The sequence below is a fragment of the Eulemur rufifrons genome, chromosome 19 (assembly GCF_041146395.1).
Source record: "Eulemur rufifrons isolate Redbay chromosome 19, OSU_ERuf_1, whole genome shotgun sequence".
Lineage (NCBI taxonomy): Eukaryota > Metazoa > Chordata > Mammalia > Primates > Lemuridae > Eulemur > Eulemur rufifrons.
In genome coordinates, this window is record NC_091001.1 from 62,232,618 (window position 1) to 62,260,148 (window position 27,531).

Consider the following 27,531-nt stretch of genomic DNA (forward strand, 5'->3'; position numbering starts at 1 on the left):
TTACATACCCTGCTGCCAGCATTGGACCCTACACATTATAGGAATTTAATAAGTATGTGTCAAGTGAATGAATTGAGTAAATATATGAATTCCTTGTTTTTTCTCAAAGTTTCATCTGTCTCCTGTGTACTGATGATTCATATTTTTAGCACACATTATTCTCTTCTGCTCTAATCTGTAGATCTGTTTACTGGATACCGTCTAAATAAGGATGTTTCTAAGATACCTCAAACTCAATGTAACTGAAACCACATTCATTATCTTCTTCATATTCATACTTAATTGTCCTTCATTTTTTTCTTAATAGAAACAACGAGCATTTACTACTAGCTGGAAATCTGTTATAGTCATACTTTTTTGTGTCCTCTTTACTACTAAGTTTTAAGGCTATCGGTTGCAGTCCATACAGTGCTTATTCTGTAACACAAATTGACTTGTACACTATGAGTAAACAGGGAAATAATATAACATTCCCCTTATATTGATGCCTTGTGTCACCAAGTAGTGGCAGGTGAATTCAAAATACACTAACAGAGCTGAAAGCAGCAAGCTACAGAAGAGTACAGGACTGTGTACTGTCCATTTAGTTCACATTCTTTCTCTTATTTTGGCTATTTGTGTTGGAAGAATTTGTTGTATAATTCTTCTAGATCTTTATGCATTTTTCCATTGTTTCTGTAACTTAGCTTTCATACCCCTTATACCTTTTTCTATTACTTGCACCTGTACCTTTAAAAGTTCCATTGTATCATATTTATTAATAACTGTTAATATTTTTGTTAGGTTTTTTGTTGTTTTTGTTAGTACTTTGGTTACAAAGTTTGCATAGGTTTTCAGTGTTTGTTCCTGACTCTGTTTTTCTTAAGTCATATTATTTTTGATGTGTGGTTTTAAGAGCATAAGGTTTTTTTCCGGAACATAAATGTCGTGTTGTGGCAAATATGTTCCTTCATTTAGATCTCTCAAATGCTTCTTTATCCCTGTTGCCACTGGGATTATTGTGGTTCCATTTATTTCTCATGTAGGCTATTTCTCTAGCCTAATACTTAATGCTTTTTTTTTTTTTTTTTGCCTCCCGTTTCTTCCTTCTTTATTCTGTCTTCCATATTGCCAACAGAGTTTTTCTTCTGACGGGGAAATCTAATGTCCAGGCCTTCATTTAAAAGTCAGTGCTAGCTACATCCTCTAGAATTAAAAATTTAAACTCCTTTGTATGGCATTCATACTCTGTTGCTTATTTCTTGCCATCCTTATTTTGTAACCAAGCTAAACTGCTTGTTTCTCGAATGCCTTATCCTTTTTCACTTATTGGTGCCTTTGTTTGTAATCTTCTATCTGCAGTGTCCTTCCCCTTTCTCTCTCTGGTAAACATCGTCAAGACCCTGTTCCAGTGGCATTCTGTGAAAACTTTCCCAACTCTCCCAGGCAGTTACTGGCCATTTGTGAGCAACTTTCACTGTTGTACATTCCATATTTCATTGTGCTAAACTGCCTTTCCTCCTTAGCTGTGGCCTCCTGAACGGCAGGGGATACATTTTTTTTTTCATCTTTGGAAATATTGTCCCTATGTGGTATCTCTCATGTAATTCAGAGATGCAGTGGATTAAGTTATATTCATCATCTAAGGCTAGGGAGATCTTTAAGTCATGTGGATAAATGCTTAGAAAGCCCCAAGTATGTTAGGCACAGTGGGAAACCTACCAGCGGAAACTGCTCTTGATTCTAAAAGTTAGGGGACTTATTTTATTCTTCAAGATTCTTTTTACATATCTGAGTAGAGAACTCTAGGTGTCAAAGTATTACTTTCATTTGTAAATGTTAAGTAAATGTTTTCCTAATTAAAGGGAACTCAAAATTTATGAATAATGTTTATTTTTGTTTACTTAAGCTGATTCATCTTTTTTGTTCTGGAGATTCTAGAACACCTGATAAAATGAGATTGCAACTCTAAATCTTTGATTTCCTTTCTGTAGCAAACATTTAATGTTCACCTACTACATATATCAAATATAGTGTCAAGTATAAAGATGAAAGAATAAAAGATACATCCCCAGGGATTTCACAGCATAGGTTGAGTCAGGCATGTGGAGGGAAAAATTATAATACAATAAAGTGCTTCAGTAGAGCTATTATAAGGTGCTAGATTTCTTCTGGCTACTCTCCTTGTCCAGTTAGAACTTAATATATGGTAGCTATTTGAGCATTTTATTATTTATTATGGAGTTGTATATGTCAAACCATTATTTAAGTGCTGAAAGAATACTGTAATCATTTTGTTGTTATGTTGCTTCTCAGTAAATTTTATTTGATATTATGAAAGGTAACATTAATAATATGCTAGAAAAAGCATGGGATATAGAATTGAAAGACCTATTTTGGAGTACCCTGAATTTTTTTTTTTTTTTTTTTTTTTAATATCTGTAAAACGGCAACAAAATTGTCTGATTCAGAGTTCTTGTGGGTATTGGGATGTAGGTAATTATCTAAGATGCTTGATAAATTACAAAGTGCTATTTACATCTTTTAGAATCAGTTAAACTACTGAAGACTAGTATGTAGTATTCTTGGCAGGTCTAGGTTTCATAATCAACTCTAATTTCTGTGTAGCCCTCTGTCCAGTAAGGTACTGATTAACAAAGCAGAAAATGTGTCAGGATATTTTTAGTTACAAGTGACAGAACCCAACTAAAGTGACTTAAACAATAAGCAATGTATTTCACAGGATGAGAAGCCCAGAGTCAGTGAGTTACAGGATTGGGTTCACAGTTCATCAGTTTCATCAAAGACATAAGCCCTATTTACTTTAAAGCTCTGCATGTCAGGAGAGGGCTGCCACAATTTCACACATCAACATCTGGCTGAAGAAGAGCCGGGAGTGCTTCCTTATTTATCTCTTTTTATTAGGGAGGAAAAACTTTCTTACAAGTTTCAGAGAAGGTTTTTTTCCTTTGGTGTCATTGTATTCTCAGTGGCCCTTGCATACCAGAAGAGGACCAAATACTTGTAACCTGGCCCTAGCTTACCTTCTGTCACCAGCAGCTAGGCCTTACGATAGTAAAAATAATCTCGTTAATATTTTATTTGATATGCTGAACAAAGATCGCAGATTACAGATGGGATTGTAGATAGTGAAAACTGTGTCTGGCTTCTGATGTTATATTGTACCTGTTCCCACACCAGTGCATAGCTGTCCCCTCATGTTGTCAGCCTCTTCACCAAAATATTTTCTCTGCCTAGTTTACCGTAACCAAAATTCTGCTTCCCCTTGCAGCTCTTTCCAGTGAAGGATGGCTGTTAATTTTAGCTTAGGGGTAGTTCGTAGTTGTTGGCATTGTTTTAGACCAGGGGTTCCCAACCTGTGGTGAGTTGTATAATTATTTCATTATTACAATGTAATAATAATAGAAATAAAGTGCCCATGAATGTATGTGCTTGAATCATCCTGAGACCATCTCCCCCTGCGCCCCCTCTTGCCCACCCCCTGGTGAAAAATTGTCTTCCATGAAAACAGGCCCAGGTGCCCAAAAGGTTGGGGACTGCTGTTTTAGACCACAGGTTGGAAAACTTTCTGCAAAGGATTGGATAGTAAGTATTTTAGGCTTGCAGACCATACAGTCTGTTGCAACAATTAACTCTGCCATTGTAGTGTGCAGCAGCTATAGACAATACTAAACCAGTGAGCATGGATGTGTTCCAATAAAACAATTTATAAACACAGGTCAAGGATAGTTTCTTACATTAATATATGACACCAAAACCACAAGCAACAAAAGAAAAAAAGATAAATTGAACATCATCAAAATTAACAAATTTAAATTTCATAAAACACCAAGAAAATGAAAAGACAACCCACAGGAAAAAAATTTTTCAAATCATGTATCTGATAAGAAACTTCTATCCAGAATATATAAAGAATTCTTACAATTCAATGATGAAAAGACAACTCAGCTTAAAAATGGGCAAAGGATCTGAATTGACGTTTCTTTGCAGAAGATACACAGATGTCAATAGTGTGTGAAAAGATGCTCAGCATCATTAGTCATTAGGAAATTACAAATCAAAACCACAGTTTGAAATCACACCCACTTGGATAGCTATAATCAAAAAGATAAGTATTGTTAAGGATATGGAGAAATTGGAACCCTCGTACATTGCTGATGGGAATGAATGTAAATGTAGGCACTTTAGAAAATAGTTCCTCCATGTGTTAAACATAAAGTTACCATATGATGTAGTAATTCCATGTCTAGGTATATACTCAAAAGAAATGAAACATGAAAGTAAGTGAAAAGCTTGTATATGAATGTTCATAATAGCATTATTCATAATAGCCCCAACATAGAAACAGTCCACATGTCTATTAACTGATGAATGGCTAAATAAAATGTGGTATAGCCATACAGTGAAATATTCGGCAGTAAAAGGAAATGTGTTGATACTTGCTATGACACATTAGATTAACCTTGAAAATATTTTGCTAAGTAAAAGAAGCCAATCACAAAGGACCATATATTATATAATTCTATTTATATGTAATATCCAGAATAGGCAAATATGTAGAGTCAGAAAGTAGATTAGCAGTTACCTAGGGCTGGGGTAAGGGGGAATTGGAGAGTGACTGTCAGTCGATACAGGCTTTCTTTTTGGGGTAGTGAAAATGCTCTAAATTTGATTATAGTAATGGTTACAGAGTACTGTGAATATACTAAAACCATGGAATTGTACACTTTGATGAATGAGACAGTGTTGTATATGAATTATATCTCAATAAAGCTGTTTAAAAACAAACTAGGTGGTAGGCCTAATTTGGCCTGGGGCCATAGTTTGATGACCCCATAATAGATTATTTTTCGTTCTCCTGCGGAGTCATTTCCTCCTATCTGACTGTACCTTTCTTTATCTTTTTCATTGCTAACATCTTTCTGGATTCTCATTTTTTCATTCAAAATTTAAGTACCTTTCTCTAATTTTCCCTCTAGGTTCCACCATCACTTTATGTCATTATGGACATCCTAGCTTTAGTATTCTGTGACCACCTTCATTTTACTAACCTGTACTTTCTCTCTATTTTAACTATTTCTTCTGGCCATAGTCAGTATGGTCTCTTACCATCTGTCCCACTGCTAGGACTTTATTTCCTCTGTTTTGAGATGATTTTCTCAATTATAATTATTGAAAATGCCATGCCTAGAAAGTTTTTTGTTGTTTTGGGGTGGGGTTATGTATGTTTCAAATTAGAATGTAGTACCAAATTAGTATTGCTGTCTACAAGAAGTTGTTGGATGGTTTCCATGTAATAGTGTTTTATGTTTTTCATCCCTTTACTCCTCCTCTTCTCAGCTATGTTCATCTATCTCTCACTCTTATTGTTGTGTTTCTGTAATTGTGAGTGCTGTTAGATATATGAAAGACACATTTAAAATTGGTATGCTAATGTGAATTAGCAGTGACAAGCCACTTGAATTTAAGTGTTCTAAGATGAGAAGAGAATGGCTACAATAACTTACTGCTTCTCTTTATGATATATTGATAAGAATACTATGGGAATTATATTAGCTTGAATTCAAATTTGGTCTCTGCCACTACCAGCTGTGCAAGCTGCTTAACTTTCTTTGTAACCTCTGTTTACCCAGGGATTCTTCGGAGGATAAATGACATAATGTATGTAAAATCTCTAAAAGAATGCCCAGCACATGTTATTTCACTTTTCCTCCCAAATAAATATCTTTTTTTTTTCCATCCATATTTATATTCATGGAGTTAACTTTTAAGGATTACTTTGTAGATCCATTAGTTTCTACCTTTAAAAAAAGGTCTTTTAAAACTTGAAACTTGACAAAGTAACCACATTTATGTTTAGTTTGAACTAGTTATTGAGATTTAAATTAGTATATCTGAGGTGTTGGAGGGATTTTAGGACTTTGTAAGAATTGTCTTAATTTGGAGAAAAGTAATTCCACTGTTAGAGTAAAACTGGAGGAGAAAAGCCAACAGGTTTTTTGTTTGTTTTTGTAAATTTAGACTTAAAAAAAAAATCTCTGCTTTAGTAAACCTTTTGTCATATGTCTGTTGCCACTTGAGAAATATCTTATACCTTTGGGAGTGAAATATACTATTAATTTGTACTGAGCACTTTGTAAAATACCATTCTTACCTTTTTGGACATAATGCTCAATTTTTTGAGAGTTTGCCTAAATGTTGGGAGTCTCATTCCTGGAAAAATTAAGTGTTGGCATACAGGAGTCCACTTACAAATGGACTGTGTTTAAAGTTTATACGTGATTTGTTTTTTGAGTCAATGTATTTTTCCAAAGAAATAAAAAAAAGGGGTTTAATAAAAATTTACAAAAGCATATTTAAATGATAATTCAAAAATATTAAGTATTTTCTATGTATCATGCACTGAAGAATAACTGTAGTGAATAAAACCAGTGCTTTGCTATTACCGAGGTTGCAGTGCAGTAAGGTAATCATAATGAGAAACTGATACCATGTATGGAAACATACTTTTACATTTAATTTTGGTCTTAGTTAAGATAGAATCTTGTCTCATCTATAGCCAAAGTAATTGTTTGATTACTCAGAAAACATTTTTCTATAAGACAGACTTAGAATCATGTCTGTCTTTGTGTGGTCAGTAAATAAGAAAGTATTTGTGATAGTATAGTAAATAAGGAGTTCATTTTGAAAAATCTTAGCTCTTAAGATCATTATAAAGATAGTTTTGCAGGGCTAAGGTTGGTAATTATTCTTTATCTAGTAACCTGTATAGCTTAAAGTTGTTATTGATCAAATTAAATTTACACCTTGCTTTTAGTATGATTTATGGAAAGTCTGAACCTACCAAAAAAAATTGGGAGTAATTGTTGTTTGTCCGCTTTGCTACTCTTAACCCTTCCTTCTTAAGCTTTTTTCTTACTTGATTTCTACAACCCTATTAGAATAGAATTCTAATAGTAGAATATATACATTCATAAAAGAATATATAATTATATTCTAATATGGTATAATTTGCATATATGTCACACATTTTCTCAAAAATGAGCAGTGAGCTTGTGTCACTCAAAGAAAACAATTGACAATGAAACAAGAAAAAAAAATAGAAAACCTCACCAAAGAAATAGGAGATATAAAGAACAATCAAATGGTAATTTTAGAACTGAAAAATATAATAACCAATACGGTAGCCCAGTGAGTAGGCTCAGTAGCAGAATAGAGCAGAGGAAAGGATCAGTGAACTAGCAGATAGAAGAAATTACCCAATCCAGCAGAAAGAAAATAGGGAAAAAAAAAAATAATGCACAGAGCCCTAGGGACCTGTGGGATCATAAAAAAGAATTAACACTTGTGTCATTGGATTCACAAGAAGAAGAGGAAGAAAGAGGACAGGGTTGAAAAAGTACTTAAGAAAATAATGGCTGAAAATTCCCCAAATTTGGCCAAAGACATAAAACCTACAGAACCAAGACACTGAGAGAACATTCATCAGGATAAACCCATAGAAATCTAGACCAAGATATCTCAAAGTCAAACTTACAAAAACTAAAGACAGGTCTTGAAATCAGTAGGAGAAAAATGGTGCTCTGTGTAGATGGGAAAAATAGTTCAAATGATAGCACATTTCTCATCAGAAACCATAGAAGACAGAAGGTGACAGATTTTTTCAAGGCTGAAAGAAAAGATCTGTAAACCCAGAAACTTATATCCAGAGAAAACATTCTTCAGAAATGAAAGGGAAATGAAGACATTCTCAGATGAAGAAAAACTAAGAGAATATGTCATCTGCAAATTTATCCTAAAAGAATAACTGGAAGAAGTTCTGAAAACAGAAGGGAAACAACAAAAGAATCTTAGGACATCAGGAAGGAGGAAGGAACAATTCAAAGTGTAAAAGTATGATTAAATACAATTGATCTTCCTAGTTTTCTAAATTATGTTTGAGAGCTGAAGCAAAAATTACTGATGTGGTTGTAAAGGTATGTAGAGGAAATATTTAAGACAACTGTAAGCAGGGGGAGGGTAAAATAACACCCGTAGACTATGACAAATTATGTATATATAATGTAATACATAGAGGAACCCCTAATAAAGCTATCCAAAGAGATAGATGCAAAAACTATAGATAAATCAAAATGGAATTCTAAAAATAAGTAACTCACCAGAAGACAGGATAAACAGAAATGAGAAACACAAAGAACAAATAGCAAAACAAAAAACTAGCAAAATAAGCCCTAACATACCAATAATAATAAAATGCAAATGGTCTAAATACACCAATTAAAATACACATATTGGCAGAGGAGATTAAAGACATTACCTAATTACATGATGTGTGTAAAAAATTCACTTCAAATATAATAATACAGGCAGATTGAAGGTAAAAGGAAGGAGAAAGATGTACTGTACAAACATTATTTCACAGAAAGCAAGCATGGCCATAGATAAAGTAGACCTCAGATAAAGTAGACCTCAGAATAAAGAAAATCACCAGAGATAGAGAATGGGCTTTATGTATTAATAAAAACGTCAATCCAATAAGAAGACAGCAATTTTAAATGTGTATGCGTCAAACAATAGAGTTGCAAAATACATGAAGAAAAAAACTGATAGAATTGAAAGAAGAAATAGACAAATCCAAAATTGTAGCTGGAGATGTCAACACCTGTTTCTCAACAAATGGTTAGAACAACTAAGCAAGAAAATCAGCAAGTGTAAAGAGGCATTCAACAATAGAATCAACCAGCGGTATCGAATCCATATTTATAGAACACTCCACCAAATAACAGTGGAACACACCACCTTTTCAAGTGACCACAGAAAATATACCAAGGTACATTATATGCTGGACCATGAAAACAGACTTCAACAAATTTCAAAGAATTGAAATCAAAGAATGTGTTCTCCTACCACAATGGTATCACACTAGAAATCAGTAATAGGTAAGTGGAAAATCTCTAAACGCTTGAAAACTAAACAACACACGTCTAAATAATCCATGGAGCAAAGAGGAAGTCTCAAGGAAATTTTTAAAAAAATACATTGAGCCTAATGAAAATAAGAATACAACATATCAAAATTTGTGTGACACAGCTAAAGCAGTGCAGAGAGGGAAATTTGTAGCACTAAATGCACACCTCAGAAGAGAAAAAAAAAAATCAGTAAGCTTTCATCTCAAGAACCTAGAAAAAAATGAGCAAAATCTACCTGGAGCAAGCAGAAGGAAGGAAATAATAAAGAGCAGAAATCAGTGAAATCAAAAAGAGAAACACAATAGAGAAAAATCAGTGAAATGAAAAAGCTGGTTCTTCATAAATAAAGACGACAAGTAATAAAAGAAGGCACACACAAATTACCAGCATTGGGAATGAAATAGGGGGTGTCATTATAGACCCTGCAGACATGAAAAAAGATAATGAGGTACTATGAGGAATTCTATACTATGCACATAAATTTGACAACTCTGAAGTAATGGACTAATTCCTTAAAAAGCACAAACTATCACACCTCTCTTAGTATGAAATAGAATTTGAGTAGCCCTATTGTTTTGATACCAAAATTCAAAAAAAGAAAAAATTAATAGACCAATATCTCCATATCAATGTAGATGCAAAAATCATTGGCAAAATATTAATTAACAAATAGAATTAAGCAATACTTTTAAAAAATTATATACCATGATCAAATATGGCTTATTCAGGGATGCAAGGCCGGCTCACTATTTGAAACTTGATATAACCATATTAACACACTAAAGAAGAAAAATCCCATGATTGCATCAGGTGATGAAGAAAAAAACATTTGACAAAATTTAGCACTCATTAATAAAAAAACAAGCCCCAAACAAAAGAAAAATTCAGAAAAACAGATAAAGAGGGAAACTTTCTCAGTTGGATAAGGAAGATCTATGGAAAGGTAGAGCTGATTTTATACTTAATGACAAAAGACTGAATGCTTTCTCCATAAGATCTGTAACAAAGCAAGCATGTGTGCTCCAACTACTCTCTTACAACATATTGCTGTAAGTTCTAGCCAGTGGATTAAAGCAGGAAAAGAATATAAAGGCACATAGATTGGAGAAGAAGAAAAGCTGTCCCTATTTGCAGATAACATGATTGTCTACATAGAAAAATCCCAAGAAATCTACCAAAAAAAAAAAAACACTTATAGAACTAATAAATAAGTTCAGCAAAGTTGTGTAGGTTACAAGATAAACTTTTTGTTTTGAGACAGAGTCTCACTCTGTCTCCCAGGCTGGAGTGCAGTGGCACTATCATAGCTCACTCTAACCTTGAACTCCTGGGCTCAAGCAATCTTCCCACCTCAGCCTCCCCAGTAGCTGGGACTGCAGGTGCTTGCCACTACACCTGGCAAATTTTTTAAAAATGTTTTATAGAGATGGGGTCTCGCGGTGTTGCCCAGGTTGGTCTTGAACTTCTGGTCTCATCTCAGGTGATTACTACCTTCGCTTCCCAAAGCAGAATACAAGATAAACATTTAAAAATTGTGGTTAACATTGGGTAGTAGAGGAAAAATAGGATTGGGTAGTATAGGTATTATTTAATAGGAGATAACGTTTTAACTGTAATATTGAGTAATAGGTATGATCATCTCAGGTCCCATTATGCAATAGAATCCTTAAAATAGTTAACATATATTATGTGCCTTCAAACATTTGCTGGATGGATTCAAGGAAGTTAGAATAATTATGACAGCATTTATCAGACTAGAAATTTTTAGGTTTTTTTTTCCTCCTAAAATCATTTGAGAAGTACAGATATGTCATTGATTTCTCTTGGAAAACTAGTCACTATTTAACAATGATATACTATTATAATGAATACTTCTGCTATGCGGTAGCATCATAACTAATTTTTATAGAGTATCCACAAAATCCCTGGTGTCAGATTTGTTGGTATAACTAAGGTCATGTTAGATTTATATTGCTGACAACTTGTACTCCTGAGATCTCTTGCTTTTTCCTTTCTTACATTGATTGTTGTACAGGCCTATAAAAGAAAATAATAAAACATCAAGCATATTCTACTTGGGAAACTTTCTGTCTCTTGAAACCAACAGGATGCTTTAGAGAGTTTCTTGACATTCTGCACCTGGTCCCTCCCTCTCTCTCCTTAGTGCCTATATTTAAATATATCTAACATCTTTATTAGTAGTAAAAATTTTTGTCTAGAAGGACCCTTTGAAGTCACCTATTCTAACTTATTTCAACTTCCTGAAGGAAGTCAGTACTGAGAGGGGTACTTGTGGACACACAGGTTTTTAGAAACAGATTTGTCCTGGAAGTCTACTGATATCATTGGTTTTTATCTTCTGCCTCTGTCTTTTGATCTTTTCACTTTTGTGCCCCACATTCATGTGTCTATAGTGTGACATCTTGCTTTATAGTTCTAAGAATAAGGAGTATCTGTTCTAGATCAGTTAAGATAGTCAGTGATTTCATCCTAGAAAAATTGATTTCATCATAATGATTACATTAACTCTGGGATGTTGGCAAGCTGTCTTTCAGCAGGTAAATATTGGATTGATTCCTAAGATAACTTTTTCTTCATATCCATGTTATTCAGCATTTAAAAAAATTTATTATGATTGTCAATTTTGGGATAAAATCTGTAGGAATCAGCAAAATATTGTCTAAAGGAATTTTCTGGCAAAAAAAATGAAAAAAACTTTTTTGTATCTCTGTTTTTTCTTATGGTTACTTTGATCTTAAAGTGACAAGGTTTGAGAGAACAAAAATAATAAGTTTTATAGATGTGTTCTGTAAAGTTCAGAATATTTTCAAAGGGTATACTGTCAGAATATTTAGATGTTTATCTAGTAGACTAAGAGGTGACAACATTGCCTTATGTGGTTATATAGACCATCCTTGTGGACCATAAATATTACCTCAGTATTAGAGTACTGCTTGCTTATTGAAAATGTATGTAGATCCAAATGCTTAATAGATACTTATTATGAAAAGCAAGCATTAAGGGAAGTGAAAACTTAAAGTACTTTAATAACTGGACTTTTGAGAATTTATTGAGTCTTCTGATGCCCTTAATCTAACTATGTACTTTAACATAATGATGCTTAAAATGCCACTTGCATTAAGTTCCAGAGTTTTACCATGTACCTATAAAATTCTTCTTTAGAGTAAATTTAGGACAGTGTTAAATCTGGCAAGGGATATCAAAAGGTAGTAAGACAGTTGCTGCCTTCATGGAATTTAAAATCAGAGAAGGGGACTAAGTAAGGGATGAATTATAAATGTCAAGATTACTGTAACTATAAATAATTTTTGGTTTCTCATGATTCTGTAAGATTAATGTGGGAAATATGTTATGTTATTTACTATGAACATATTCCCTTGAAATGCATATGTATTTTATAAAAACAAAAATCCATGTTGTTTTTGAATTTTTAATGGCATGACAATTATTATGAAACTGAATTTGTTATTTTAAAGAAAGTGATGAGATTGCTTCTTAACAACAGTGTAGCAATTGTTAGAAGCAATTTCATTATACTTGGGATCAAGATCCTTAAAATATTGAGTTTTAAAAATGAACTTTATTTAAGGCATAACTTATATATAATAAAATTAACCAGTTTTAAGTATACAGTTAATATGCCTTGACAAATTCATATAGTTTTATAAGCACCACCACAATCAAGATGTAAAACATGTCTATCACCCTAAAATGTTACCTGGCACCCCTTGCATTCACCCCACACCCTCAGCAGCCCCTAAACTTACAATCATTGTAGTTTGTTTTTTTCTAGCATTTATAAATGGAATTATGCAGCATGTAGCCTTCGTGTTTGGCTTCTTTTATTTGGCATATTGCTTTTGAGATTCATTTACATTGTTGTATGTATAGTCTTTTCCTATTAGTTACTGAACAGTACTCCATTGTCTGGATACCAGTTTGTGTATCCATTCACCAGTTGAGGCTTTAGGTTGTCTCCAGATTGGTCTATAAGTAGAAAACTGTTATGGATGTATGTGTGCAAATCTTTGTGTGGGTATGTTTTCATTTCTGAATGGTATGTTAAATTTTATTAAGAATCCACCGAACTGTTTTCCAAAAAGGCTGTGTGATTTTGAGTTCCTGCTAGCAATGTATGAAATCTCCAGTTGCTCCATGTCTTCACCAGTGCTTGGTATGTCAGTATTTTTGCTTTTAGCCACATACACTATATGTCTGGATATTAGTTTCTATTGCTGTGTGACAAATTACTATAAACATAGTTGCTTAAAAACAGCCCGTTTCTTACTTTATAGTTCCATAGATCATATATGGCAGGACTAGGTTCTCAAGGCTATCTCACAAGGCTGAAATCAAGGTGTCACCCAGACTGAGTTCTCCTCTGGAGGTTCTGGGGAAGAATCTGCTTCCAGGTTGTTTCAGGTTGTTGGAATTCAGCTCCTACATGTTGGAGGATTGAAATCTGTTTGCTTGCTGTCAGCTGGGAGTCACACCCAGCTCCTGAAGGCTGCCTGCCTTCAATACCATGTGGCCTCTCAATCTCCCATGTGTTGAATTTATCTCATGCATTGAATCTCTGATTTGCCTTTCTTAGACCATCAGGAGAAACCTGCATTTAAGGGCTCTTACAATTAGGTCAGGCCCATGTGGATAATTTTATCCAAAGGTTCTTGATTTGGAATCTTAATTGCATGTGCAAAATTCTTTTGCAGCAGTACCTAGAGTAATTGTTTGATCAAATAACTGAAAAAAATGTGTGTATACGAGGGGTTTGGAATTTTGAAGGGCTAAGGATTCCTTCCACCACATAATTGTTTGTTCTGTATCTTCAGTAATGCTTGGTGTGTCACTTTTTAAATTTGAGCCATATTTATTATGCTACTTGCTTATTGTATAGCAATTATCTCATTGTGGTTTTTAACTTACATTTCTCTTATGTTCATTGATGTGAAACATTTTTTCATGTGTTTATCTGCTGTTAGTATATCTTGTTGTGAAGTGTCTATTGAAGTCTTATATTTATTTTTAATTGCATATTGATATTCAATTGTTCTGACATCATTTATTGCAAAGATTTTTTTTTTTCCACATTGAGTTACCTGGAAACCGTTGTCAGAAATCATGTGTTATGTGTTTACTTTATGGTGTTCCATTGATCTTTGTCTGTTCGTGTAACAGTATCTCTCTGTTGATGACTCTAGCTTTATAATAACTCTTTTAGTCAGTTAGTGTTAGTCCTTCAACCTTGTTCTTTTCAAATTGCTTGGCTGTTAGGTCCTTTGCATTTGCATATAAACTTAAAAATTAGTTTTACCGATTTCTATAAAATATTCTGCTGGGATTTTGATATTGTACATGATGTTGACACTCTTTCTGAAGAATTTTTGTAGCTACCCTTTATAAATTGAGAAAGATCTTTAGTTTACTAAGTTCTTGTCTTATCATGAATAGGTATTGAAATTTGTCGCATGCCTTTATTGAATCTGTTTTGATGACCATATGGTGTTTTTTAATTTTTTTAGAGATGGGGTCTCCTGTCAGCTGCGATGGAGTGCAGTGGCATCATCATAGTTCACTATGTTGAGCAGCCTCAAACTCCTAGGCTCAGGTGATCCTCCTGCCTCAGCTTCCTGACTGAGTAGCTTAGCTGGGATTATAGGCGCACGCCACCATGCCTGGCTAATTGTTTTTTTGTTTTTTTTTTATAGAGACAGGGTTTCATTATGTTGCCCAGGCTGGTCTCAAACTCCTGGGCTCAAGTGATCCACCTGCCTCAACCTCCCAAAGTGCTGAGATTACAGGCATGTGTCACCATGCCTGGCCATGATGTTTAATTTTTAAAAAATTAATTTTTCCTGGATTAAATTTGCTAAAATATTGTTAAGGATTTTTGCATTCATGGTCATGAAGAAATATTAGACTATGCTTTCTTTTTTGTAATGTCATTGTCTGATTTTGGTATCAGGGTAATGTTGGCTTCATAAAATGAATTCAGAACTAATTCCTCCTCTTCTGCTTTCTGAAGGAATTTGTGTAGAGGCGGTATGTTTTTTAGAATTCATCTTTCTGATGAATTGACTCATTTAGCATTATGAAATACCCCTTTTCATCTCTGGTTAATACTTCTTGTTCTGAATTCTACATTGCCTGATGTTACTAGCTCTACTGTATCTTGTATCTTTTTAGTTTTAACCTGTCTGTCACCTATGTTTAAAGTGGATTTTTTTGTACATAGCATATAGTTACATCTTTTTAGTTGGAATTATTATACACTACTTACACTTAATTAGTATGATTCTCAAAAATGTTTACATTTAAATCTCCCATCTTGCTATTTATTTTTTCTGAATTGCTTTTTTGTTTGATTATTCTTTTCTTTTCTTTCTTTTTTTTTGGAGACAGATCTCGCTCTGTTGCCCTGGCTAAAGTGCTAAAGTGCAGTGATGTTGTCATAGTTCCCTGCACCCTCACACTCCTAGGCTCAAGCGATGCTTTTGCCTCAGCCTCCTGAGTAGCTGGGACTACAGATGCACACCACCACACTGTGCTAATTTTTCTATTTTTTGTAGAGACAGGGTCTCACTCTTGCTCAGGCTGGTCAAGAACTCCTGGCCTCAAGCAATCCTCTCTCTTCTCCTGAGCGCCTAGGTGCTAGGTTTACAGACATGAGCCTGTATTGAGTATTCTTTAATTTTATTAGTTAGTATTCTCTAGAGAAACAGAAGCAATAGGATATGTGTGTGTGTGCGTGTGTATGTATGTATGTATGTGTATGTATATATGTGTGTGTGTGTGTGTGCGTATATATATATATAAAGAGAGAGAGAGAGAGAGAGAGAGAGAAAGTTATTGTATGGTATTTCTTCACATGATTATGGAGGCTGAGAAGTCCCACTATATGCTTTGTGTAAGCTGGAGATCTAGGAAAGTGGGTGGTGTAATTTGAAGGCCTGAGAGCTAAAGAGTTGGTTTAAATTCCAGTATAAGTCTGAAGGCCTGGGAGCCAGGAACACTAGGACAGGCAAAGATTGATATTCCAGTTTAAGTACTCATGTAGAGAGCTAATTCAGCCTTCCTTTGCCTTTTTCTATTCAGCAGATTGGGTGACCAATCAGTGCTTTATTCAGTTCACCAATTCAAATGCTAACATCTTCCAGAAACACCCTCATAACACACTGAGAAATAATGTTTAATGGGGTATCTGAGCATCCCTTGGCCCAGTCAAGCTGACATAAAGTTAAGCATCACAATGGTACGATTTTATTTTGTCTCCTTTTTTGGAAAATAGTTGCTCTATGGGTTACACCTTTTACATGTCATGCTTTACTTTCAAATAATGTTTCCCGTGTAATGTAAGATCCTGACAATGGTATACATCCATATTTTTCCTCTCACCCTTTGTGCTGCTGTTATCATGCATTTTATTTCCACATTTTATATACCCCTCAATCTCTTGTTATTATCTTTGTTTTAAATAATTATATTTTAAAGACATTTAAAAATGAAAAAAATATCTTTTGTATTTACCTACTTATTTACCATTTCTGGTGTTCTTCATTTCTTGGTCTAGATCCAACTTTCCATCTGGTAACATTTTTCTTCTGCCTAGGGATTTCTTTGACTTTTTTTGTAGTGAACATATGTTGCAGCGTAATTCTTTCAATTTTGGTTAACTGAAAGAACATTTTGTTTTAATATTTGACAGATATTTTTGCTGGGTATAAAAACTGATATTTTTTAAGAAGCACTTCAAATAGATTCCATTGTTTTCTGTCCTTTGTATTTCTGACAAGAAATCTGTAGTCATTTTGTCAAGTGTATGTAGTGTGTCTTTTCTTTTCTCTGATTATATTTAGGATATTCTATATCACAGATCATTAGCAATTTGAGTATGTGCCTTGGTTTGGGTTTCTTTGTATTTCTTCTGCTTGGGGTTCATTGAGCTTCTTGGATTTTGGAGTTTAAAGTTTTCATCAAATTTGGAAGATTTTTGGCCATTATTTCTTTAACCATCATATATATTAAAATTTTTTATTGAGGTTAAATTCACCTAACACAGTCATTTTAAAGTGAATAGTTCAGTGGCATTTAGTACATTTATGTTGTGCAACCACTACCTCTATATGGTTCCAAAATATTAATATTTATCATCCCAAAAGGAAACCCCACAGCCATGAAGCAGTTGTTCACTATACCCCCTCCCCCCGCACCTGAACTGCCAATCCTGCATTCTATTAATATTTCTATGGATTTACCCTATCAGAGTATTTCATATAAATGAAATCATACGATATGTGGTTTCTTTTACTTAGCATAATGTTTTTGAGGTTCATTTATGTTGTAGCATCCTGTTATGTTTTTTATTGGATGTTATACTTTGTGAATTTTATGCGATTGTGCCAGCTTTTGTTTTATTCCTGTGAAGAGTGTTAGAATTTGCCATACACTTAAGTTACTGGGTATCAATTTGATCTTTATGAGGCTTACTTTTAATCTATCTTAAGGTAGATCCAGAGCAGCTTTTAATTCATTGCTATTACAGCCATTCTGAGGGCTCTACCCAATTCCCTGTGTAAAGGTTTCTTTCTTCTGGCTCATGGGATAATGAAATATTCCTAGCTCTATGCAAACTCCAAGAATTATTCTAGTTCTTTCTCTGGCTTTGGGTAGTTTTCTCCCAAACTTATACAAAAACTGGAGGGAACTTTTCTGCAGATCTCCAAAGGGGTCTTTGTTTTCTAAGGTACTCTTCCCGACACATCTAACCTCCTTGGCCACCTGAACTCCATGTATCTTTGACTGTTCAATTCAACAACACCCTGGAGTTTTGCTTCTGTTCTTCCTTCCTGTGGTGCAACCTGGAAACTTTTTCCAGGCAGTAAGCTGGGATAATCCTTGGGCTTACCTCTTTTGTTTCCTTATGTAGGCGATCATAGATCATGTCTGAAAAATGTTGTTTTATACAATTTTTCTGATTTACCAGCTTTTTATACTGGTAGAGCAGTTCACATAGCATTTCTCCTTCATAGGCAGATGTGACTAAGTTTTTAAATCAGTATTAGTGTAAGCAAAGTCTGTCTTGAACTTCAAGCAAGTGGATTTATTTAAGGACCTCATTATCAAGTGGTCTTGGTAGTTATTGGGTCATGTGGTACAATGTTTGAATTCTGCAGGCTTTGTTATATGAGTTTAAAACATGTTTATTAGCTTTAGAACTTTTTTCATATTTAGATATGACTTTATGGTTTTGTGTAGTTGAAAAGCTCTCTTAACAGTAAATGCCAATACACTGTTGGATGTGTCTAGTATTTATCATTATTTCAGTATTTTTTAACCCTGGACTGGAGCTATCAGCTAGAAATTCACTGCAGAACTAACTTACCTTCAGAAGTGCTGTTTTTCTAGTTAAGTCTAATAATAATTTGCAAAGTGATGTGTATTTCTTGCTTAAATATAATTGTGCTAGGCTGGACGCAGTGGCTCATGCCTGTAATCCTAGCACTCTGGGAGGCAGAGGTAGGAGGATCCGTTGAACTCAGGGATTGGAGACCAGCCTGAGCAAAAGTGAGACCTGGCCTCTACTAAAAAATATAAAAAATTAGCTGGGCGTGGTGGCACACAACTGTGGTCCCAGCTATTTGACGCCACAGCACTGAGGCCAGGGAACAGAGTAAGACAACTGTCTCAAAAAAAATATATATGTATATAAATAAATACATATGTATAAAATTATGCTTTAGGTTCAGGGATCAACAAACTATAGCCCACAGGCTAAACCTGAATGAAAAGATTACTGATAAATTTAATACTCCCCAGTAGTAGCTCAAGAAGCTGGGAGTGGAGAGATGAAAGGGAAGCTCTGAAAGGCCTGTCTTTACTAATGACAGAACAGGATGAAGACTGAATGTGGGGCAAAATTATATTGACTTGACAAAGTCATCTTTATATTGTTAGGGTTTGCTTTGTTTTTTTTTTTTTTAATGGAAAGTAAATTTTGAAGACATTCTTGCTGTAAAAGTTCAAACAATACAGAATAAGGAGTAAAAAAGTGTGGGGGGGTGTGTAGAGTAGAAATGGTAGTATGGTTCTACCACATACCCTTTACCTTCACTTACAAAACAGTAACATTGCTCATTTAAAAAATCCAGCAACTCACAATGGCAATGCAAATTTTAGTAAATAAAATACCAGTTTGCTCTTGAGAGCCCTGCAAGAAAGGTACTTAACTTTAAGGTAGAGTGGCATAAAGATGAAAAAATAGTAAAAGGAATATTTTAAAAATTGAATGATATATCAGGCAATAAACCTAGAAATCATGGTAAGACTATTAACATCAATTAGGTAACATTCAAAATAAGCAGAAACCCATCTCTACTCATTACTGATGTCAAGCTTTATTAATGTTTGCTTTTCTTTTATCTTTAATATGTATTTGATATTTAAAGTGACCTAATATTAAATTAACCAGTTTTGGAAAATTGCTATTATCTACTATAACTTGCAAAGAAAAGATTAGTTATTGGTAACATGTCTAGAATTGAGGATGAATAAACTTTCCTTAGACTTTAAGTTTATATAGTATTAAAGATACTTTTAGGAGTTTAAAAGCCAGCCAGTCATACTAAAATTTTTTTCAGGTTGTTTTTGATAACTTCTTAGGATATATAAGTATATTTAAACATTCTAATGTTAATTGTACACTTATAGCAATTGTACGCTTATTGCTATTTAATTGCTAGGCAGGGTCAAGAGTAGATAAATGGAATGTAGGATGCTTGGGTCTCAATTTACCACTGACCTTTAAAAACTTAATTTACATTACTTTAAAGATCTTAATGATTCTACCTCTGTGAGTCTGTTATACTTGGAATTTTTACTGTTTTAGATTTAGAACTACTTCTGGTTCCACTGCTAATCAAATGGTGTGATCTTCCACCAGATATTTCACCTCCCTGGGCCCAGTCCTCGAGAGTTGTTAAACGTAGGCATTGGCCCAGGTCTGTGGTTTTTCTAGAACACCTTTTTCCTTAAAAACACTTCACATAGAATCCCTAGTATAGATAGTAGACAGTCGGTTTTATATTTTTTAAAAACTAGGAGTTCAAATTGTATTAGATTCTATTCATGAGATAAGACTTTCCATGAAAAAAAAAAATTGAGGTGGGTTTCAAGCGACTGGCTGTTTTATATTGGACTCACCTTCGTGTTAATATTTTTCTTATTTTAGTTGCATAGCATACAGGAAATTCTGTTTCAATGCAGGTAAAAATGGTAACAGGTTTTTGTTTTTTTCTTTTTAACAGCTCACTTTGCAGTCTCAGGAAAGTGTTCAGTTAAAGAAAGATAGCAAGGGAAACTTTATTTTGAGATCTACCCCAAAATGAATTCACCAGCTTAAGAAGTTAGGGCATTGACAGTCTCTAACTTAAAATTTGACATATAAAATGTTTAGGGTATTAAAAATATTTAAAATATATTTTAATTCAATGTTTGCATATGTCCTAAGTGTTAGAGCCACAAATCAGACCCGTTTAAGAGTTCTTTCTACCATATTGTATACATTTTCTTACCAGTTTTTTAAAAATGTAAATGTGATTTATAGATCTAGACATATTAGTTTATGGCTTATTTCCCTGTGTTTTGTGACTTAAATGTTTAATATTTTAAAGAAATTTTTGCCTATTTTATGACTAACTGTTTTTTTTTCCCCTCCCAGGGAAATGAGGCAAGTTACCCTTTGGAAATGTGCTCACACTGTAAGTTGAATATTCTTGTTATCAAGACTTTCTTTTATTCACACATCTATATGTATGTATGTATATGTATCATGTACTTCTAAAATATATATAACAAAGTTAGCCCTTAACTATTTACCAGAATTAGGGAAATGTTTTTATAGACTTCTTTATTATTAATGTGTACACTATGCTGTGGTAACAGATAAACCCTCACATCTCAGTGGCTTAACCTAAGAAATTTAACAAGGTTTTAAAATGGATTTGTAGGAGTTTTTTTCTCTTTGGTGACTCAGGGATCCAGCTTCCCTTATCTTGTAATGCCACCATCTTTGTGCATGGTTCCCAAGGTCACTGAAGAAGAGGGAAATGCAAGGACCTGCAAGTAATGCTGATACTGGCCTTGGCTCAGAAGTGACTTATGTTAAGCTCATATTTCATATTTTGTGGACCAGATCTAGTTATACAGCCCCACCAAACTGCCACAGGGCTGAAAAGTATAGCTTTCCATATATTGAGGAAGGAGGAACAGATATGGCACACAGTATCCATTAAATCTTTGTGCTTTGTCTTTTTCAACAAATGGGATCACTAACGTTTTTGTTAGTTTTTTAAATTTTAGGGTGCGGGTGGGGGGTGCTCCTCTGTCTTATCTGACTGAACAGTGAACTTCCAGAATAAACATCTGTTGTGTAAAACCTTTTTCTAATATTTAAAATATTTTATTTTTAAGTTTGAAAAAGGAATTCATATATGCATTTGATGGAAGCTTAATATTTGAAAGACTGGATGTTAATGTAGAATTTGAGTTAGTTAATTTACTTAATATTGCAGTAAGAGTTAAAAAAAAAGACTTACACTAGTGGTCTGGTCACCTATGATATCTGATGGTAGCCATAAGTGGGCTTTTTTAAATCAAAGGCACGTTCATTTTGACATCCCTTTAAAAAATATAGGATTGTACCTCTGCAGTTTTTATCCCAACGTATTTTAGTTTCATTTTGTTACTGTTAGCTCTTGGGGTTAGGAATTAAGTCTAAAAAAATCACTATTTGATATATAAAACAACATTTATTCTTCCTCATAGTGTATTTTATTTATAAGTTATTATTTAAAAATAAAAGATAAGGACTTAGTGACCCTTAGTCACTTGGTCATACTGTTCTTATACATTGCAATTTTATTAATTCCCTTCTATCTGCTTTATTCTTTCCCCACCCACTTCCCCCTACATCTTTGAATCCTGATTTCTTTATATCCTTTGAGCAACTTCATTCCCTCAATGTAAGGTGAATTCTGTACTCTTCTGTTGTAATGTATCTATTGGCATGGAAACCAGAATTTCACGTTACATCACCAAGGGTGGTTGACATCATTCTGGTATATGAAAACTTTAAAACTCAACAAGAACATATTAATATCTCAGATTCATTTGCAGCCAGGGTTCTTAATGTTACTTTATTTCTGCCATACATATACTCATGTGAGATTTGAAGGGTAGAAGTGAGTTGGAGTTTGTTCTTTTCCTATTTTTACTGTTTCTGCTGATAGGATTCTAGATGTGATTTGGATTTTTGTGTGTGTATTCAGTGTTCTGGAGCCAGAAGCTTTCAAATTCGTTATGCAGTTTCTGAATTGTAGGATAGGCAATACAGGTTGACTGTCCCTTATTTGAAAAGCTTGGGACCATAAATGTTTTAGATTTTGGAATACAGGTGGACCTCATTTTATTGTGCTTCAATTTATTGCACTTTGCAGATACTGGTTTTTTTTGTTGTTGTTTTTTTTTATAAATTAAGGGTTTTTGGCTAGTCTATGGGTGTGTTTATCAGCAGCATGTGCTCACTTCTTGACTCTGTCACATTTTGGTCATTCTCACAATATTTCAGAATTTCTGTTATATTTGTATGATAATCGGTGATTAGTGGTCTTTGATGTTACTATATATATGCACATACATATATTTTTTTCTTTCAGAAATGGGGCTCCACTATGCTGCACAAGCTGGAGTACAGTGGTGTCATCATAGCTCACTGCAGCCTCAAACTCTTGGGTTCAAGCTGTCCTCCTGCCTCAGCCTCCCCAGTAGCTGGGGCTATAAGGCATATGCTACCACGTCCTACTAATTTTTTTCTTTTTTACTTTTTGTGGAGATAGGGTCTTGCTATGAAATATATAGAAAAGTTAGCTGGATGTCATAGTGGCACATGCCTATAGTCCAGCCTGCAGTCCCCAACCTCTGGTCTACGGTCTGTTAGGGACCAGGCCAAAGAGTGTCCCCTGTCCTCCATCCCCCCCCTCCCGTCCCCTGCCCCCCGCCGTCCATGGAAAAATTGTCTTCCATGAAACTTAGGAACAGGAATGGGGGAGGGGAACTGCACAGCAGGTGAGCGGTGGTTGAGCTAAGCTTCATCTGCATTTACAGTAGCTCCCCATTGCTTGCGTCTGCCTGAGCTCTGCCAGGCAGAAAAATTGTCTTCCATGAAACTGGTCCCTGGTGCCAAAAAGGCTGGGGACCACAGGTCCCAGCTCCTCAGGAGGCTGAGGTAGGAGGATCGCTTGAGACCAGGAGTTCGAGGCTGCAATGAACTGTGATGACCTGGGAGACAGAGCGAGACCCTGTCTCAAAAAAAAAAAAAAAAATTGTTTTGGGGCACCATGAATGGCACCCATATAAAATGGAGAACTTAGTTTATAAATGTGTGTGTTCTGAATGGTCCACCAACCGGCCAAATGGGTAGGAACCCCTTTCTCCCTCTCCTCAGGCTTTCCTATTTCCTGAAGTACAACAATGTTGAAATCAGGCCAGTTAATAACCCTACAATGGCCTTGAAGTGTTCAAATGAAAGGAAGAGTTGCACATCTCTCACTTTAAATCAAAAGTTAGAAATGATTAATCTTAGTGAAGAAGGCATGTTGAAAGCCAAGACAGGCTGAAAGCTAGATCTCTTGCACCAAACATTTAGCCAAGATGTGAATGCAAAGGAAAAGTTCTTGAAGGAAATTAACAATGCTATTCCAGTGAACATACGAATGATAAGAAAGCAAAACAACCTTATTGCTGTTATGGGGAAAGTTTTAGTGGTCTGGATAGATCAAACCATCCACAACATTCCCTTAAATCAAAACCTAATCCAGAGCAAAGCCCTAACTCTTTTCAATTCTGTGAAGGCTGAGAGAGATGAGGAAGCTGCAGAAGAAAAGTTTGGAGCTTGCAGAAGTTCATTCATAAGATTTGAGAAAAGAAGCCATCTTCATAACATAAAAGTGCAAGACAAAGCAACAAGTACTGGTGTAGACACTGCAGCAAGTTATCCAGAAGATGTAGCTAAGATCATTGCTTCTAAGATGGCTACACTAATTTTTAGTGTAGATGAAACAGCGTTCTGTTGGAGGAAGATGCCATCTAGGACTTTCATTCATAGAGAGGAGGAGTCAGTGCCTCACTTCCAAGGACAGGCTGATTCTCTTATTAGGGGCTGATGCAGCTGGGGACAAGTTGAAGCCAGTGCTCATGTACCATTCTGAAAATTCTAGGGCCCTTAAGAATTATGCTAAATCTAGTCTGCCTGTGCTCTGTAAATGCAACAACAGACAGCACATTTTTTACAGCGTGGTTTAATGAATATTTTCAGCCCACTGTCCATATCTCCTGCTCATAAAATAAGATTTCTTTCAAAATATTACTGCTCATTGACTATGTACCTAGTCACCTAAGAGCTCTGATGGAGATGTGCAAACAGAGTAATGTTGTTTTTATGGCTGCTAACATACCATGCATTCTGCAGCCCATGGATTAATGAGTAATTTCAACTTTTAAGTGTTATTATTTAAGAAATACATTTTATAAGGCTACAGCTGCCATAGATAGTGATTCTTCTGTTGGATCTGGACAAATAAATTAAAAACCTTCTGGAAAGGATTCACCATTCTAGATGCCTTTATGAACATTCGTGATTCACGGGACGAGGTCAAAATAATCAACATTAACAGGAGTTTGGAAGAAGTTTATTCCAACCCTTATGGATGACTTTGAGGGGTTCAAGAGTTTAGTGGAGGAAGTAACTGCAGATGTGGTGGAAATAATAAGAGAACCAGAATCAGAAGTGGATTTAGTCTATCAGAAGATGTGACTAAATTGCTACACTATCATAAAACTCAGAGGAGGAGTTGCTTCTTTTGGATAGGTAAAGAAAGTGGTTTCTGGAGGGTATTTGCTCCTGGTGAAGATGTTGTGAAGAGTGTTGAAATGTGACAGCAAAGGATTTTAGATATTACATAATCTTATTTGATAAAGCAGTGGCAGGGTTTGAGAGGATTGACTCCACTTTTGAAAGAAGTTCTCTTGTGGGTAAAATACTATCAAACAGCATCACAGGTTACAGAGGAATCTTTCGTGAAAGGAAGAGTCAGTCATTGCAGCAAACTTCATTGTCTTATTTTAAGAAATTATGACAGTCACCTTGATCAGTCAACAGCTTTCAACATCAAAGCAAGACCCTCCACTAGCAAAAAGATTACAACTTGCTGAAGATGATCATTAGCATTTTTTAGTAGTAGAGCATTTTTAATTTAAGGTACGTACATTGGTTTTCTAGACATAATGCCATTGTACACTTAATAGACTACAATTTAATATAAACATAACTTTTATATGCACTGGGAAACCAAAACATTTGTGTGATTTGCTTTGTTGCTATTTTTTGCTTTATTGTGGTAGGCTAGAACTGAGTTCGCAGTTTTTCCAGGGTATGCCTGTATTTGCATTGTATATACTGAATGATCAAGCATCTGAGATCTGAAATGTTCCAGTGAGCATTCCCTTTGATTGTCATGTTAGCACTCGAAAAGTTTCAGATTTTAAAGCATTTTGGATTTTCAGATTTGGGGTGCTCAACCTGTAATTCTTTTGATGGCTTATTTCTGTAATATGGCTTTATAAATTGTTCCTAAAAGTTCAATCCAGACTGTGTTTTTTTGTTTGTTTTTAGCCTTCTAACATTGAAGAAAAGCTCTGCTTCAACTAGCTAGAGTTTGAGTTTGTTACCTGTAATTGAACACTGAATAGTACAATAGGCTTTGGACTCTCAAGGTAATGGAAATTTGGATTGTCTCTCTGACCTGGTTGGATCTGAAGGTAGTGATGATCCCCTTATCATGGAAAAGAACATTGGTAGTCTATGGCACATACTGGTAAACAGTTAACTTTTTACACATTGTTTTACAAATTTAACTTTTTATAAGTGTATCTTGTGGTGGTATAAAATAAAGTGCTTATTGGTGGGAAAACTTTGGTAGAGCGCATAGGTATCACGAAAGACTTTCTGGGGGAGAATGAGGAGTGCAAGGAGTGTGGATGGGCTGGTTATTTCTGACTGTATTGGAGAACCTAAAGAAAGAAAATGACAAGCTTAGAAATTCTTGATTCATGGACCAATAAGATGACCAGAAAGCTCATGTGAATTCCTTAAAAAAAAAAAAAAATCGTAAGATCTCTTATGTGATTGGGAAAGAGGGAGATCCTAAGAATTAAAATTGATACTGTTGCTAGATTAAGATATTGTGAGGTTCCAGAACCATCAAACCATTCCCAGCCTTCTTTGCCAGCAGAAACAGCCCTTTCAGCCCCTGTTTGATGAGACTGGTTCTGCCTTGCTGAGAGACCTCTTTCCTTGGAATGAGGCATCACTTTCCTTTTGTGTTGTTAAATTACCCATTGCTCATTCTGTTCAGGAGTCTTCTTTCTTTTCCCAAACCACTTGCCAATTTTTTTCATTCCCATCACCACCTTTTGCTTGCCTATGAATTTGGGTGTCGTGCTCTTTCATTAGCTCTTTACTTAGCTAACTTCATTCTCCTTTAACTCTCAGTGTAAGTGATGTTTTTGATTACTCTGTATTCTCCTTGGATTCTGTCATAGGCAGTACCCTGTTTCTTCAGAGAGTTAACATAAACTCAAATTACTTATGTATTAATTCATTTTATTTTCCATTTTGTAACTTCTACAGTGTTTTGGAACTTTGTAAAAAATGGTGATATCCAGCACTTGTGTTTGTTTTTGTCTAACTTGTGGACAAAGACTTACAGACAGGTGCAAAAAATAAATCCTCTTTTGCAACGCAGAACTCGTTGTTCAGTATGAGTTTTGATACATATAAGAAGGAATATTACCAGGCAGTTTAAAGTGACGAAGGTTGGCTGGGCACGGTGGCTTATGCCTATAATCCCAGCACTCATGAGAGGCCTAGGTGGGAGAATCACTTGAGCCCAGGAGTTAGAAGAGACCAACCTAGGCAACATAGCTATATACCCCGCAAAAAATTTAAAAAAAAAAAGTTAGTGAGGTGCGCTTGTCCTAGCCACTCAGGAGGCTAAGGCAGGAGAATTGCTTTGATCCCAGGAATTTGAGGTTACGTTGAGTTATGATTGGGCTCCTGCACTCCAGCTTGGGTTACAGAGCAACACTCTGTCTCTAAATTTAAAAAAAAGCATAGGACATGAGAGAAATCTCAGCTATATTAATTTAGTATGCTAATACCTTCAACTTCAGACATCATGTTCTCAAGAAAAAGGCCTTAAAAAAAAAAAAAAGCCATGATGTCTGAAGTTGAAGGTATTAGCATCCCACTGATCTGTACTATTCTTGAGTATGATGGCTTTAGGAACTAATATGATTTGAACTCATTCATTTTTCCAAGAGGGTGTCAAATTGAGAACCAGGCAGATCCATCTACTCTAAAAATGACCCTAAAGTAACTTGCTTAAAGAAATTAGATCCCAGAGATTCTTGGTGGAGAATTTAAGTT

The 27,531-nt window shown here is 34.9% G+C and overlaps 1 protein-coding gene and 1 non-coding gene across 2 annotated transcripts in view; both read left to right on the forward strand.

The window, feature by feature from the left end:
• The window catches only part of PPP3R1 (protein phosphatase 3 regulatory subunit B, alpha), a 64,671-nt gene that overhangs the window by 12,815 nt on the left and 24,325 nt on the right, over window positions 1–27,531 (forward strand). Inside the window, exon 2 of the mRNA XM_069494093.1 lies at window positions 20,707–20,746. Within this exon, the coding sequence (XP_069350194.1) occupies window positions 20,707–20,746 (40 nt within the window). The remainder of the gene's footprint in view (window positions 1–20,706; window positions 20,747–27,531) is intronic.
• LOC138400449 (small nucleolar RNA SNORA40) lies at window positions 26,767–26,894 on the forward strand. The gene has a single exon (XR_011236331.1). It is a non-coding gene; the product is annotated as a small nucleolar RNA SNORA40 (small nucleolar RNA).